The sequence below is a fragment of the Nipponia nippon genome, unplaced genomic scaffold (genome assembly GCF_047370975.1).
Source record: "Nipponia nippon isolate SJK-2023a ecotype South Korea unplaced genomic scaffold, ASM4737097v1 scaffold_25, whole genome shotgun sequence".
In the NCBI taxonomy this organism is placed as follows: Eukaryota; Metazoa; Chordata; class Aves; order Pelecaniformes; family Threskiornithidae; genus Nipponia; species Nipponia nippon.
The window spans coordinates 5,689,593-5,704,227 of record NW_028262342.1 but is presented as its reverse complement, the minus strand read 5'-3'; the positions used below and the strand labels follow the sequence as shown (position 1 = coordinate 5,704,227).

At 50.6% G+C, this 14,635-nt stretch overlaps 1 protein-coding gene across 24 annotated transcripts in view; it reads left to right on the top strand.

The window, feature by feature from the left end:
• NFASC (neurofascin) overlaps nt 1-14,635 on the top strand; it is a 96,882-nt gene that overhangs the window by 70,441 nt on the left and 11,806 nt on the right. For 11 of the 24 annotated variants that reach the window (XM_087761664.1, XM_087761660.1, XM_087761667.1 and 8 more), the window contains 4 exons: nt 4,547-4,774; nt 7,071-7,187; nt 9,176-9,331; nt 14,203-14,334. In XM_087761664.1, the coding sequence (XP_087617790.1) occupies nt 4,547-4,774; nt 7,071-7,187; nt 9,176-9,331; nt 14,203-14,334 (633 nt within the window). Of the gene's footprint in view, nt 1-4,546; nt 4,775-5,734; nt 5,781-7,070; nt 7,188-9,175; nt 9,332-14,202; nt 14,335-14,635 lie in introns of those variants that run through there. The other 13 variants (XM_087761678.1, XM_087761673.1, XM_087761671.1 and 10 more) reach the window with 4 other exon arrangements.

The window sequence follows — 14,635 nt, the reverse complement described above, 5'->3', positions numbered from 1 at the left end:
GCTGGTTTGTATGTGATGAGAAACTGGACCAGCTTGATGAAATCAAAGTGAAGTGCAGGGACTTTCCCTTAGGAAAGGCTTTACCTTTCCTAAGCCAGACCTGGACAAAGGGAGAGGCGATAGGGGAAAAGAGAGGACATCTAAAAAGGGCCCTCATTTATGCTATGAATGAGAAAATCAAAACGGGATCCTCTACCACCCGTGTGTATGGAAAAACTTCATCACGGACCACAAAGAATATTGGTCTTAGACTTTAAGGAAAAAAAAAGTGACTTTTCTCTCTTCCCTTCTTTTCTCTGCATAATTAGGAATTGGAGGAGAAAGATCCTATTGTTCGTTTTAGAAACGGACGCAGCAGAAACAGAGAGAACTGCTGACCCCTCTCATTTCGAGGCTGCTCAAATGCTCCTTTCTATTCTTGAATTTCATATCGCTATCATCAGATTTGGAACACTTTATCTTTATGGTAAAGACTTTACAATTTCCTTCTGTTGCTAAAAACTGGGAGAGGGCGAGAAGAAAAAAAAAAAATCTCTGAAAATGTATTTGGCTAATCATCAAAATTCATGAAAAATTAATCAAATTTCTCCAAGCCCAATTATTTTGTAGACACACCCAAGGGAAAGCTGTTACTACAGCCTAACAACACATTAAAAGCAGCTTTAAATAATTGAAGAGCAGTATGGATGGGTATTGTTTCCTGTATTTTGCAAAAAACCATGCAACTACTCCCTGAACTGCTACACTACTCGGAACAGGACTCAGTCCCTCTCTTAAGAGGCTCCCTCTTTAAATATCCCCCTTTTGCTTTTATGATTCTTCCTCTTGGTTTTTTCCTAATCTGAGCCTCACACAGTTTTTGTGTAAGATTTGGGCTCCTTTTTCCTGTCCATTCGTGGCCGTAGGAGCCAAGCTGCAGCAAAGGGCCCGGCCGCCCTGCTGCAAGCACCGCTCTCATTACTTAGCCTATTAATTGCTACAGCCAGACTGCTGCATCCCCCGTCCATTATAACAGCGTATCTCCTCCCCACCGTGCCCCTCCGTCTCCATTACCTGAAAGGGTAATGCATCTTGCAGACAGCAAAAGCAATCTCTGCCTTGCAAAGATGGGGCCTGTTAATGAGCTGAGGTCGTTTAGATGTTTCCAGGAAGATGGGCTAGGCTACGGTGGGAGCGAGAGAATGGGAATTGCTGTTGCTGGCTTTTACTCGGTTTCCCGGGGGTACTGGGGCAATTTCAAGCCTGCTCGAAACACCGGTCGTCAGGGTGCTGCAGTGGGGAACGCGGCAGCCCCTGCCCTGCACCGCCTCCGGCTTGGGGGGCGGGGGGGGGGGGGAATCTTTTCCCGATCCCACAAATGCCAGACGCTCGGTCCTGTACCTGAACTTGAGGAACTGTTGTCAAGGCCCTTGAGCGAACCTCACGTTGGGAACGCAGAAAAATAAATTCAGCTACTCTGCAAAGCTCAGAAACGTTATACTTGATGAAGTATTGCAACCGCATTTTTAGAAGGATGTGTGTGACTTCTAGATTTTTCAAAATGAGCAGTCCGGGCCCTTCTGCTGCCAGGAGCAGCGATCTGTCACTCCTTCGTTAGCCTCGGCGTGGCGGGCAGCGAGCGGGGTCCCCCGTACCCCAGGGCAGGGCTGCTCCCCCATGGCGGGGTGCCCTTTTCTTCGGGGACGCCGGAGCGCTCTGATCTCAGTCACAGCCCGCCTTTATCCCCCCAGCCTGAAGTCAGCTCTCATTAGGGGATGGATTTCAAAGCCTAGAAAATGCCCCTTATCTTCTGTCCCCCAAATCTCCCAGCTGAGCTTTTCTCCTGCATACGTTTCATATTCAAACACAAATGAGGCTATAGCTTTGACTCCCGGGGCAGCTTAGGACTAAATCCCGCCATGGCTGCGGGAGCCCTGGCCGCCTTCCCACCGCCCGGTCCCATCCTGCAGCACGGTGCTGCCCACGGATGCTCTCCCCATCCTCCCCTCTCTGAACTACTGCTTTCTGGACTCACCCGATCCCACTTTTTACCTGTTCCTAGTCCTGCCAGGGTCATTTTTATCCCCGGTGCCAACACCCCCTCCTCAATCTCACGCAGGGACCTGCTCGGGAGCGAGCCCGCGTTATCCCGATGCAGTGCAATAGCCCTGCTCCCGGGGATCGCTTCCACTGGAGTGCTGGAGCGGTGTGGGCAAATCCTGCCTGGCATCACTGTCAGCCAGAGCTGAGCAGCACAGCTCCGACCGACGCTGAATCGCCTCGGTCAGTGCAGCATCCAGGAGGGTGTATCTGCATGCATTACATAGAGATGATACCCTACACGAGGGATAGCGAAGCTGTGACTTATCCCAGATAATCTCTGCCTATCTAGGGTCCAGAGGAGCATTAAAGCTGGATCTCTCCTGCTAAAGCCGTTAGTGCTAGGCGATGCAGACAGTCCTCGAAGGTGCTGTGTGGGAGAGGCATGATGCCGAGATGTGTGGCAGGCCTGGGAGCTGGGGGTTGTGCTAGGCTTCCCACCAGCTCCTGCCTTTCAGCAAGGTACTTTGGGTCCTGTTTTCCTCAGAGAGGAGCCAGGGATTCACAGGGGAAACCCTGAGACTGCATTAGCTAATAACTAGTGTCTACGGTGCTGTTTGGCTGTGTACATCGCAAACCTATTCAGGAGCTGCAGCTTAATCGGGTTAATGGTGATATTAACCTAGTGACACTAATCTCTTAACCTTCCAAAAAAACTGCTGTGAATCAGCAAAGATGGATGTTAACACTTCACAACCCAAGAAAGGCTTTTGTAACTTACAGCCTCAGGACACAGCAAAGCCCTCCATCAGCAACCGGGTGAAAGGAATGCAGAACAGCAAAACCCCCAACACCCCCATCGCCGCGGCTGGGTCAGGGTGGAGAGGGCTTTGCTACACTACAGCCACCCGAGGACAAAGCCGGGCCATTTCCCCCCCAGGCCGGGTCCCCTCCCCATCGCCACCGCCTCCGCTGCCCCCAGCCCCTCGCCCGGCCGCGGGGCAGCGGCGGGCTGCGCCAGGCGGGTGCTTCATTTCGGTGGCTGCACTGCTGCATGAGGCTGGCTGCGATGCTGTGTTGGTACCACCGCGGAGAGGACGCGCCGCTCTCCGGGCACGCGTTGGGGCGGGCTGGTGTTTTCGGGACGTGCTGGTAACTGTGGTTTTATTGCAGCCGCGGTCGGTAGGGAGATGGACTGAGTGACCTACTGCTCTACTCTGCTTTTGGATCTCTGGAAGGGCTGAGGGTTTAGGGGTTGGCCCTCCTTGGGGATGGGCTTGGTGAAAAAGCAAGCCCTGGCTTGGTTCTGGGACACCTTTTAAAGTACTTTCCTAGAGCTATTCTTGTTTGTGGGTGATATTTAAAATAGCCGGTTTCATTTGCCTAACAGGGCGATTTGTAATCCCTTGATCTACAGTAGGAACAAGTAAATATAATCTAATGCAAGCATCACAGGGTAAATCTCCGCTCATTTACCTTAGGTAGCTTAAGCAGCATTTCAGCTGCATTTTCTGCTGGCAGGTTTTCAGGCCCAAGCCAATGCACTCCCCTTTGGTGGTGTTCAGGACCCTCTCAACCACGCTGCGGGGTGTGTGCATAAAGTGCACATTTACCCCTTTGCTCTGGAAACGTAGCACAGGTGAGAGGTGGACGGGGACTATTTAGAAAACAAATTGCTCAGACTTTCCCCCTGGACAGCTTGGGGTGTGCCAACCCCTTTGTCCTAATTTAAATGTAAATTGTGAGTGGCAGTGATGGCAAAGTACCATCCATCACTCACCGAGGCTAAAATCCATGTTAATGCTGAAGCCGCTCCGTCACCAGACTGCAGTATCAGTACGGAGCCGAGCCGGGAAGGAAACAACTGCGAAGCTGCAGGCTGACTTGGCAGCTCAGAAATGCTGGAGGTGTAGTCCAGGGCTGCTGAATTAATGTAATTGTGGCTTGCCTAGCCCACGACAAATGGGATCATTATGTTTTCCTAAGAGATAAATCCTGTTTCTTATTTCAGGGAGCCCCGAGTGCTCTCGGCGCAGTTCTGCGCGGGGGGACGACGGGGCAAGGGCAGCCCTGTGCATCCCCCAAACACCCCTCACCTTCCTCCGTCCACACCCTCCATGCGATTTAAGCCCAGGGTGGTGGAGGGCACCGGTGGTAGAGCAAAGGCAAAAGAGAAGCAGGTCGTTCGGCCCTGGGAAAGGGATCCAGGCGTGGGTGCAGGCGGTGGGTGCGCAGGAGCAGCTTGCCAGGGGCAGCCCCCCGCTTGCTGCCCCTCTTCGCCCCGAGCATCGCTCCCTGCCCCTCGGCCGGGCACGTGGCCGTCCCTGCACGAGGATGGGGATGGGAAGAGCGGTTCAGCCTCGTGTTTGCTGGTGCTGTTTGCTGCCTCCCTCCCCAGCACCCCTGCCTCTGTGCTGTGCTGCTCCGCTTGCTCTCGCGTGCCTGCGCGGCCAGCCGTTGGGGATGGCGAGCGCAAGCCCCGAGGGGACGTCACCTCGTCTAAAAAGCCAGTGTTTCCCTCTCCCAGCTGCAACTGGGTTGCCTCCAACTACAATCGGTCTAACCAGTACTACAACAACCCCAACTACCACAACTACCGACACAACTACCACAACTACCGACACAACTACCACAACTACCGACACAACTACCACCACCACCACCACAGCCGCCACCACTCTACCCGCCACCACCGTCGCAAGCACTACAGCAGCTACAGAGAGGGCTCCGGCAGCCACCACAAAGCAGGAGTTGGGTACTGCACTTTCCTTTTCCTCTAACCCCCTAACCCTACTGGGACCTTCCCCGTGTCTTGCTCAGAGCAAGGATTAATAATGGGCAGAGGCAAAATTTAAGGCATCCCACGCCCTGGGAACGGCTTGGCGAGGAGCCGGAGGCGGCAGGGGCTGAGGAATCGAGGAGCACAAGTGGCTCCCAGCAGCCTGGGGGTCTGGTGGTCTCTGTGCCACCCTCCTGGTCTCAGTCTTGGGGATAACCCAGCCCTCCCCGGGGTGTCATGATGCTGAGTTAGCTTCAGTGGTTGGGAAGGAGGTGGAAGACCCTACAAAAGCATTATCTCATATCTTCTTGCCATTAAAAAGGGGTTCTGTTACTATTCTAGAAGACGTCGCTTCAAATTTAGCACATCAACTGTTAGCTAAGAGACCTGTCATCATTTATATGAGTCTTTTGGTTTATGCTGCTGCTCTTTGCGCTGTAACCTCGCCATAGCCCACCGGAGAGCTGGGGAAGCATTTCAGTTACAACACGCAGGCGTGTGCCAGGTATTTATCAGGTCAAGATAAACTCAGGCGACCAGCTGAAAGGGGATGATCAGTGTCTCTTTTGGTGGAGGAATATTCTCTACTATATGCGTTTTAATGCTAGATACAGAGAGATGAATCTCGCTGAGCCTTGTTTTTAAAACACGGCTATAGTAGTATCTACAGTTAATAAATAATTATGGATAGTTATATTCAGGTTATTAAAAAATAACTCAAACTAGTAGCAAAAGGGAACGCAATGAAAAGAATTCAGTTACGTAGCTGGATAGGATACACTCAAAAATGCAAGTGCAAAAGCTACAGAAATCCTTGTGAACTCTTCATAAAGAGGGAAAGGAGATGATAGCAATGAATATCAAAGTCGACACCCATTTAACTCAAGGCATTTGATTAAAGCAATTCAGACCCCTTTCTTTATATTCTTGCATAAGATCAGCTCAGGATGGCTTAAAAAAACCCACCAAAAGCATACGCTGAGAGGACCAGCCTCCGCCCGACACGCCGCAGTAAAATCGATGTGCGAGCCAGCAGCACATTTCCCGCTCTGCATTAATTTGCTTATTAAAGATGCAGACCTGAACTGAGAACTGTGAATTTGCGTTCCAGCCTTTGGCACCACACACCTCCCCAGCCAGGGAAGCCTTAGGCTGTGCAAAGCCGCTAACTGCGAGTCAAGGGAAAGCACCCAGGGAGCCGCACTGCCAACCCAAAACCTGCTGAAAAACTGGTGCAAGATGCGCAGATGCAGCTTCATCGCTACCTACGAGGTCTTAGTAATGAAGCGAGATCGCTACCGCAACCCAGTCGCTATTAAGTGACTATGTAGGGAAACATTGCTAATTGAAAATAGGCAATTAAGCGGCGAGGCACGCACTGCCACAGAGCAGGGAGAGGAGACGGGAGGAAAGGAGGAGCTGCAAGAGGACCCGTGCGTGTCCCGAACCACCCTGGGGACACGAGGGGAGAGGCTGAGCTGTAATGCGGGCAGACAGGGCAGCGCTGTGGCAGCCCAGGTTGTATTCGTGAGAGGGATTCTAGGTCACGTCCCCGACCCCGCAGCCTCGGGTCCTTGCAATTTCCTAAAAGTCGCACAGCTGGCCTCATCCCAGGGACTAGAGTTAGTAATCTGCATTTTGTCAAACCAAAACCCGACCTGCACCCTGAAGTAAATAATAATAATAACCATTATAATAAAATCAAGGTGTAACTTATCTGACATCACTTACACACTAAACTCTAGCTCTGCTTCACTAGAAATGAAGTTCATCCGCTCTCCAAAGCAACGTCGACAATCCTTAACTTCAAAATCAGAAACGAGTGACTTCATTGCCCCACTGGCTGTCTCTAGGCCCAGTAACGTGACAATGTTCTCTCCCGGTCTTTCCTTCTCGGTTGTGGCAGTGAGTCCATGTGCGCTCATGCACGCGTCTCCCGCGTCCATTTGGGCACGAGTTTAGCCAGGAGATTTCCCTGCTGACCGAAACCCTCAGGGATGTGCCACAGAAGTCTTCAGACTCCAGAGATAAGCTGAGTGCAGCTGGACTTAAACACCAATAGGCGATGAGCTTCTGCTACCAGACTTGCCCCAAAAGTTTAAAGTTACGGATCTTGGCCGGAACAAATACGTCCTTAGGCACGCTCGTAGGTTAAGATCAAAGCGTTAACTTCAGGAATGATTTTGTAAGGTTTTACCAACACCAGATGCTAGATGAGGTCTCATTCGTGTATAATCCAAAATACTAACTCCTGTTCTAACCTGTCCACCAGCCACCAATGGATCGTCCATATGGGACATAAGAGCTATGGCTAATAGTAACTGGGCAAACATCACCTGGAGCCACAATTACTCGGCAGGAACTGACTTTGTGGTTAAGTATATCACCAGTAAGCATCAGACCGCGTGGGGACTCTATAGGGTGGTGATGCCATTAGAGATCCTGCCAGCTCCCACGGTTGCAAGCTATTACTCAGTCTTAATTACTGTGTGTGCAGAACGATGCTCTGTGGCCAGGCGGAGGACGGGAGAGGAGAAGGCAGGTCACGGTCACGGCTGTTGAGAGTCCACCAGAGCCCAATCCTGGTGATTCGCAAGTGATTCCCCCTCCTTGCACTGACCGTCACGAGATGTTTATGAAACAGATGGGCAAGGCTGTTCATTTGTGAACTGTTCATTGAGCCGGGCTGTACGTGGTCACAACGTAAAGAGCCTTAAAATATATATATATGAACAGGTGCAAGACTTTAAGGGAAAACGAGTGAAACGTATGTAAATTGGAGAGCAGTTTTAAATGCCTTTGAAAGTGGGCTTCTTGAACCTGGAGTTGGCAGAATCATCTATGATCCCAAACCTCCTGTCGTATCGGATATTGTTGTCTCTTAAAATTGTAAGGCTACATACTTAGTCTGGAAACTCAAAGCCAGTATCTCTGGTTTTAGTACTTTTTTAGAAAAGATGTTTACGTGTTGTTGGTTGGTTGGTTTGTGGTTTGTTTTTTTTTTTTATAGATAGGCAGTGATGACTACTGCTTATCTCTGACTTTATTTCCCAGCCATTTCAGCCCTCACATCATCTGGTACGCTGGTCTTATATCGGCATTTAAAATAAACCAGCTAGGTGTAATCATTAACGGCAAACCGCTTTTGGTCATTTACAACATTGTTTAAGAGATAACCTTGCTTTCTCCTTGAAACAATTTCTAACGCGCAGCCAGTGCCTGGTCTCGCTCCGCAGCCTGCGGGGCTTCGTTAGGCAGCACGGGCTGGGCTCGGCTCAGCCTTCCCCTTTTTTAAATGATTTCCATAATTCAGGATACGCATCAGCTTTCCAAGCCCTAAATGCCCAGTATCCCAGCTCCCAACCCACCTGCCACCAGCCCTGTTTTTTCCCCATCGCCGGGAAGCACAAGGAGCAGGTGATGCCCTTCCCGAGCCCACGCACCGAGTCCGTGCCGGGGACGGGCTGCCACAGCAGCGATGCCTGGGGAGACCCTCACCGGGACCCGGCCGAGAGGGAGGAAATCTTGGAGATTGCAGCCCTTCCCAAACAGCCGTGGCTCTCCTCCCTTTCTGGTGGCGTTTGAAGCAAGCAGCATGCTTTTGGCCTCAACGCCACACTTCTCCTTCCTGCAGCACTGCTGAACCGGGAGGTGCACACCTCCGGAGCCACAAATCAAAGCCCCACTGCAGGCTTTCTTAGAATTCAACGGTTTAATGCTCGGCATTAAGCTCATCAGCAAACGATTCCCGGCACAGTACAAAGAACAGGTCGTCCTCGGATAGACCCTGGGAGCAATCAGCCCACAAGCATCCCCTGAGCTGAAGGGCCAGATCCCTCTCACCCCCAAAAGCAGCAATCTGCCAGGTGGGGCGAGCAGTCTTGCGGCATGTTTAATGCAACATCCATTTCGTTCAAAGCCTCCTTAAGCTACCAGCAAAACGAGTACACAGATTACACTCCCAAAAGCACAAGAAGTGACTCCTTTACTGAGTCCTGTAGCACCCTCACCCAGCTGAGCGGGACCAGGCAAATTCCAGACATTTTGCGGTAAATACCCAAATATCCAGACCTGAGGCTGGGCAGATAAAGGACCTATCGGGTCTTAACAGTAGGGAGAGATCTGAACAGCACCGGTATTTTTTCCAGTATGGCAAGCAGGGATGCAGCAAAACCTACACCGTATTCCTGCATCACTGATTTTTCTTCTACTCTCAGTGAGTAATAATCACGAAGCCGTTAATAGCTCCTTGACCATCAAGCTGTATTATTTCTGCTCAGCGGCTAGGGATAGCATAAGGCATTGCCTGCAGTGTCAACACGGTAATCTCTCCGAGCCTCCTGCGGCTGGGTTTGATGTGCGGTTTCTGTTTCTCAGGTAACAAGACAGAGAAATCTATCCCTGTTAAAGCTCAGACCCCTTCCTCTGTGCAGCTGGCGAATCTGACGCCGGGAATGATGTACAAGCTGTGGGTGTTCCCCATATGGTCTAGCCCCAGCGAACACTCGTACATAACCTTTACCACCAGCTCAGGTGAGACGGGCGTCAGCCCTGCCGCGGGGTACGTTTCCCAGGCATGTCACATCCATCACCACCAACGTCATGCGCGTGGTGGCGGGAGGTTGTTTGACCATGACTGCATGGAACAGCCCTCATCCACCCCCGGCAGCCCCCCCATCTCTGCCCTTATTAAAGAGCCACCCCCAGCATCGCCGGGAGGTTGCTCCACATTGCACGGAGAAGGAGACCCCCAGGAGGGGACGGGGATCCCTTTGAAGGAAAGGGTCTTTAAGGAGGGTAGAGAACATGCTCATGACGTCATGCGGCTTGCTTGAAGCCCTGCCACCGTGTTTGCACTTTCACATGCGCGTTGCTGCTCGTGGCGGTTGCTTTGGTCCCAGAGAGCGTGCACGCGTCTGGCTCCAGGTTATGGCACAGTTACGGAAGCAGAGGGGCAGGCGGAGGGATGTTGGTGATGGGATGCTGCTGCGGGCAGGACTGGGAGGAGGCAGAACGTGGTGTTTGCAGAAGACCTCAGAGTCACGTGAAGCGCATAGGGCTTTTCATCCTCCAGCTAGGTTTCTTCTGGGAACTTTGTATTTAATTGCACGAGCAATTTTCCAGGTTTTGCACCTGAGTGACTTTTAAAACTTTCTAATTACGGGCTTCCTACACTGCCCACTGAATGCCAGAGAAATACCCTTATTGACTTCCGCAGGCACTGAATGGGGCTTTATGCATTTATAAACCTTCACCATTCACACTTGATGAGTTTCAGTAAATCAAAACAGCCGTAACTTCCTTTGTATTCACCCGGGGGTTTTGCCGTAGGAATCTGTGCACAACGCCTGTCAAAGCGCGGGTTTAAACACTTGGCTGAAAAAACCAAGGAGCAAGCAACACTGGAGCAGCCCACACTGACAGATGTAGTAGGCAGAGGCTGTGATTTTTAAAGAACTAAAATTATTTTGCTCAGATCCAGCCGTGTAATGGAAAGCTCAAGCACTTTCCAGCCTCTTTGCTGAGAAGTGCAAAAGGAAAATAGAATTCGCAGCAAGGGAGTGCTGCAGGGGCAGGCGGGGAGCAGCAGCTCGCCCCACACCCCTGTGCACGTCTTATTTGATGTCCAAAAATTTGGCAAGCCATAATGCCGCCGAGTAATTCTCTGATGTGCTAAGATGACACAGGGACAGATGGCAGTTGCTGGTATTTCTGCATGTCTAATGCTGCCCAACACTGAGAAATAACCAGCGAGCGCTGACCTTGGCTCTGTCCTGCACTGAGCTCTGATGGGCCTCCTCAAACTGCTCCCTCACCCTGTGACATGGTCAAATCCACAGCACAGCAGCCCCTGGAACACGCGCGGCTTTGTAGAGAGCAGTGTTTTCAAAAAGGATTTATTTTCACCAGGGTTTTTTCCCCCATCGCTCCGCTGCTGTGCATGCCGCGCGGCGCGGCTGCCCGACCTCGGGAGCTCTCGCAGCTTTCCTTTGGCAGGGCTCGGCTCGCAGACACGCAAACTGTCTGCAGGTTTCAAGTCCCTGGGCTCCCGTTGCAGAGGCTGATTCTGACCCCAGGCAATAAAAGAGCCGATTTTTCAACTCGGACTCTCTCCAGAACAGCTCCAGCTGCAATGTTGCATCCCCAATTTTCTTTCTGCTTCTGGACCCTCCCCTGACTCAGAAATCACCGCCAGCTCGGCAGCCCCCACCCATACCACCCAACACGTCTTTCTGGATAACTCTTTCCCAGTCTGGACCCGTCTCTTTTCTTTTCTCGCTTGCTTTTCACCCACTTTGGGATGCGGAGGGAGAGGGGGCAGCCCCCTGCCCAACAGACACCGAGGGGTAGGGAATCGTGAGAAAGGGGGGGAAAAAAACCAGCAACATCCTTGGCTGATTGATGCTGGCAGTCTCGGCATATCTATTTTCTGTAATTGAGGGGTTCCTACTGATATCGTCATTGAGACTAAAGGATGGGGCCACCTCTGTCCCTTGACAGAGGCTGACTGGTGACCCGAGCCCTCCCGCTGCGGGATGCACGGAGCTATTGCCGTCCCCGCATGCATAAATGCTGCAGATCCATCTCTTCGCTGGCTGGATACTGCTGACACGAGCGTTCAGCCCCCGCTGACAATCATATGCCATCAGGAATGCTTTTGACAAAAAAGCACTGTTCAGTTTTTTTTGTGGATTATGTTTTTTTAATGTTTCGCAAACAGCTATTCTAAAAGTTTCTTCAGTTTGAGTGTAGGTAAATAAGAAGTAGTCCACCTGCACTGTGGCTGCAGGACACTGCCTTCCGACTTTGCTTCCGATTAACTGCCAGCTCAATAACCCAATAGAGTTCCTTCTAGTAGTAAAGGACACCTCAAAACCACAACCATAGCTTAATACAAAGAGGTCTGCTAAATTTGAAGAAGGAAAAAAAAAAAAAAAAATGCCCCAGCCTGTACAAACACTGGGAAGAAGATCATGCAAGGCTGGAGCTAGTGAGACTTTACGTACCCAACGCTCTGCTTTACAAAGACAGACAAAAATCCTGCTGCTCTTCTGTTGGTGGAACAGCTTTGCTATTGGCATATAAACTATGACTGTTAGGTAACACGTTTCTGCCACAAAATTGTAATTAATTTAAAAAAAAAAAGTCACTGCAGTTGCATTTCAAATCAATACCTGTTCGATTACACAGCTGCTTTCCACTATTTCCCCTTGACATTGGCCTTACATTAAAGCAAATCAAAACATCCTCTCTGACAGCCATGTACTTAATCTTCTCTTTCTGAATGCTGCAATGACAGTCACTCGTTTACTCTAAATGCAAGATTGCTGTGGCTATAATTTTGTCGTCATGTGTTGCTTTTTTGGGAAGGATGGCAATTATACCTCTACCTTGGCGATAGGCAGTGCCACAATCCTACTGCAAGATCCCCTGGTGCCTTTGTACTCAAAATCCTCCTTCCTCAGCCCCCAACCGCACGGGTGGCATCAAACCCACCTCTCGGGCTGCTTTGGCATTTCGTACTTTGAAGACCCCCTTATTTCTCCCTTAGCGTTGGTTTCTGTAGAAATCCCATCTCATCAGGACTGCTAATGCAATAGTTTTCCATTTCAAAGCGCTCTCTTCCCCTTTCCTCCCCAAGCACTCAGCTAATTGAATCCAGTTCTCAGCTCCACTCTGTTATAATCTTATTCTCTCCATTACAAAAAGTGCATCTTCAAGGACTACGAAGCTCAGGTTATACAAAAAGAAAATATTAAATGTGGGCAGCATTAGAGGGAAAAGCAGCGAACGAGAGCCAAGGCACCATTTGGCAGCTACTTCCACCCGGCTTCCCCAGGAGCTCGGTGCTGCTCACAAACCCAGGGCGTTCAGGGTCCAACGTGATTTCTTTAGCAAACGGTAGTCTTCCTCATCGTTCTCCTCTTTTATCTGTGAATTTCCTTGGCACAGTTTGGCTGCGCTTATCTACTGACAACGCGGCTTAGACTTCATCCTAAGGAAACCACCTCTTCTCTTGGGTTCAATTTTGATGGAATAAGTACTCACTTACAGCCCTAAAATGGTGTGGCTTAGGAAAGTCTGCCAATTCAACCCATTTTTACAGTAGTCGTCTCTTTTACGCGAGCCTTTCAGTCAGCATACGTTAACAGAGGGCTATCTTTTATGCTTTCTTTGCAAGCACCACCTTGGTTTTCGTCACACAGGCACCACAAAAGGATGCTCGCTGCACTGCCCTGCCCACTTCAGGCACACCCCCGCTAAATCCCAGTTCAATCCCATCCAGCTCAGATCTCCCGTGTTCCTGCCAGGAATACCTATCTCTGTTTGCACTGCAGTCTGGTTAAATTTAGCCCCCCTGCTGCGCTGAAGGTTATTTTCTCCTCTGCTCTGTCTTGCTGAATATGAAGTGCATGTCAATGAGAGCCAGAAAATGGCAGCTTGTTGCTATTTATAGGACACAGATTTGTCTGTCTGACCGCGTATGGGAGCTGCAAACAAGAAGTCAGAGTATGTGAGGGAGGACACGGCAGTTAGGAGCTGGAGCGTTGTGTGGGGAGCAAGACACCTCCTTGCCTGGTATTAATCATATTAATACTCAATAGCCTCGTGAGGGTGCTGGAAGCAGTAGTATAAAAGAGTTTGCCCCAGAAGAAGAGACTTTCCAGTGCTATCAGACCACCTCTCAACCACCTGGGACCCAGCAGTCATTCCTTGAAGAGCTGTTCCCACTGCTGCCTCCCCTCTCGTGCATTGGCCAAGACTTGGTGGCCTTCCACAAGTCCCCTCTCAGCCCCGGAGACCCCCGTGGCCACCCAAAGGCAGCAGGACCTCGGCGCTGGCGGCAGCAGAGCCACTGCCCATCGCCTCTGCAGCTGGGGCAAGGCTGCCCCGCAGGATTCGGGTTTCTCCCAGCTCGAGGCTGCTCACGAGCCCTTCAGGGCTCAGCAACCCTCCGGATCCAGTGGTGCCGCTCAGCCTCACTGGACACCAGGGACTGGATCCACTTAAGCACCTTTCTTTCAGACCTTGTCGCTTCCAGGGCGGTTTTCAGACACACAGTAAATGAAAGATCAAATCTGTTACCCAGCTTCTTTTGCCATTATTTGCAATGCACCTTTCTCACTGGTCTGTGCTAGGTTTTACTTTATGTTGTGACCCTTCGCTGTTTGTAGCTCCTGCTAAAATGTTGAGTTGACCTACCGCCGCAAAAGAAAAAAACAAAAAGCCACAGATTCCTGTGCGACAGTCTCAGATAACCCGGTCAATACACACACAGACACACAAATGCAGCGCTAAAGATAATTTCTAAACCAGTGGACTATGTCTTACTATTCATCTGTTTCCCTCTGTGGTTCTAGTCTGTCCCTCATAGCTTTTTTTCCTTTCACTTTTCCCCCCAGCTTATACCAAGAATCACGTGGACATCGCCACGCAGGGCTGGTTCATCGGGCTGATGTGTGCCATAGCTCTCCTGGTCCTGATTCTGTTGATCGTCTGCTTCATTAAGAGGAGCAGGGGCGGGAAGTATCCAGGTAAGAGCATTGCACGGCAATCGTTTGTGCTCATGGTTTAAACATCTGCAGGCTTCTGGGGGCTAATCAAATTGTATTGCTCTCAGATAGGTGCTCGTGATTACAAGGGCTTTTCTTTCTCTGTAGTGGGAACACGATTAGTAGTGGGAAGCATTTCAGTTAATTAAAGGTCGGGTAAGGGCTCTGTGCTGTGCAGGCTTTCGGCTGCGGAGCTGGACACTCCTGCTAGGCATGACCCAACCTCTACTCTGCAAATTTCCTTTTCTTCATCTAGAAAAAAATCTTGCCAGGCAAAAATCTC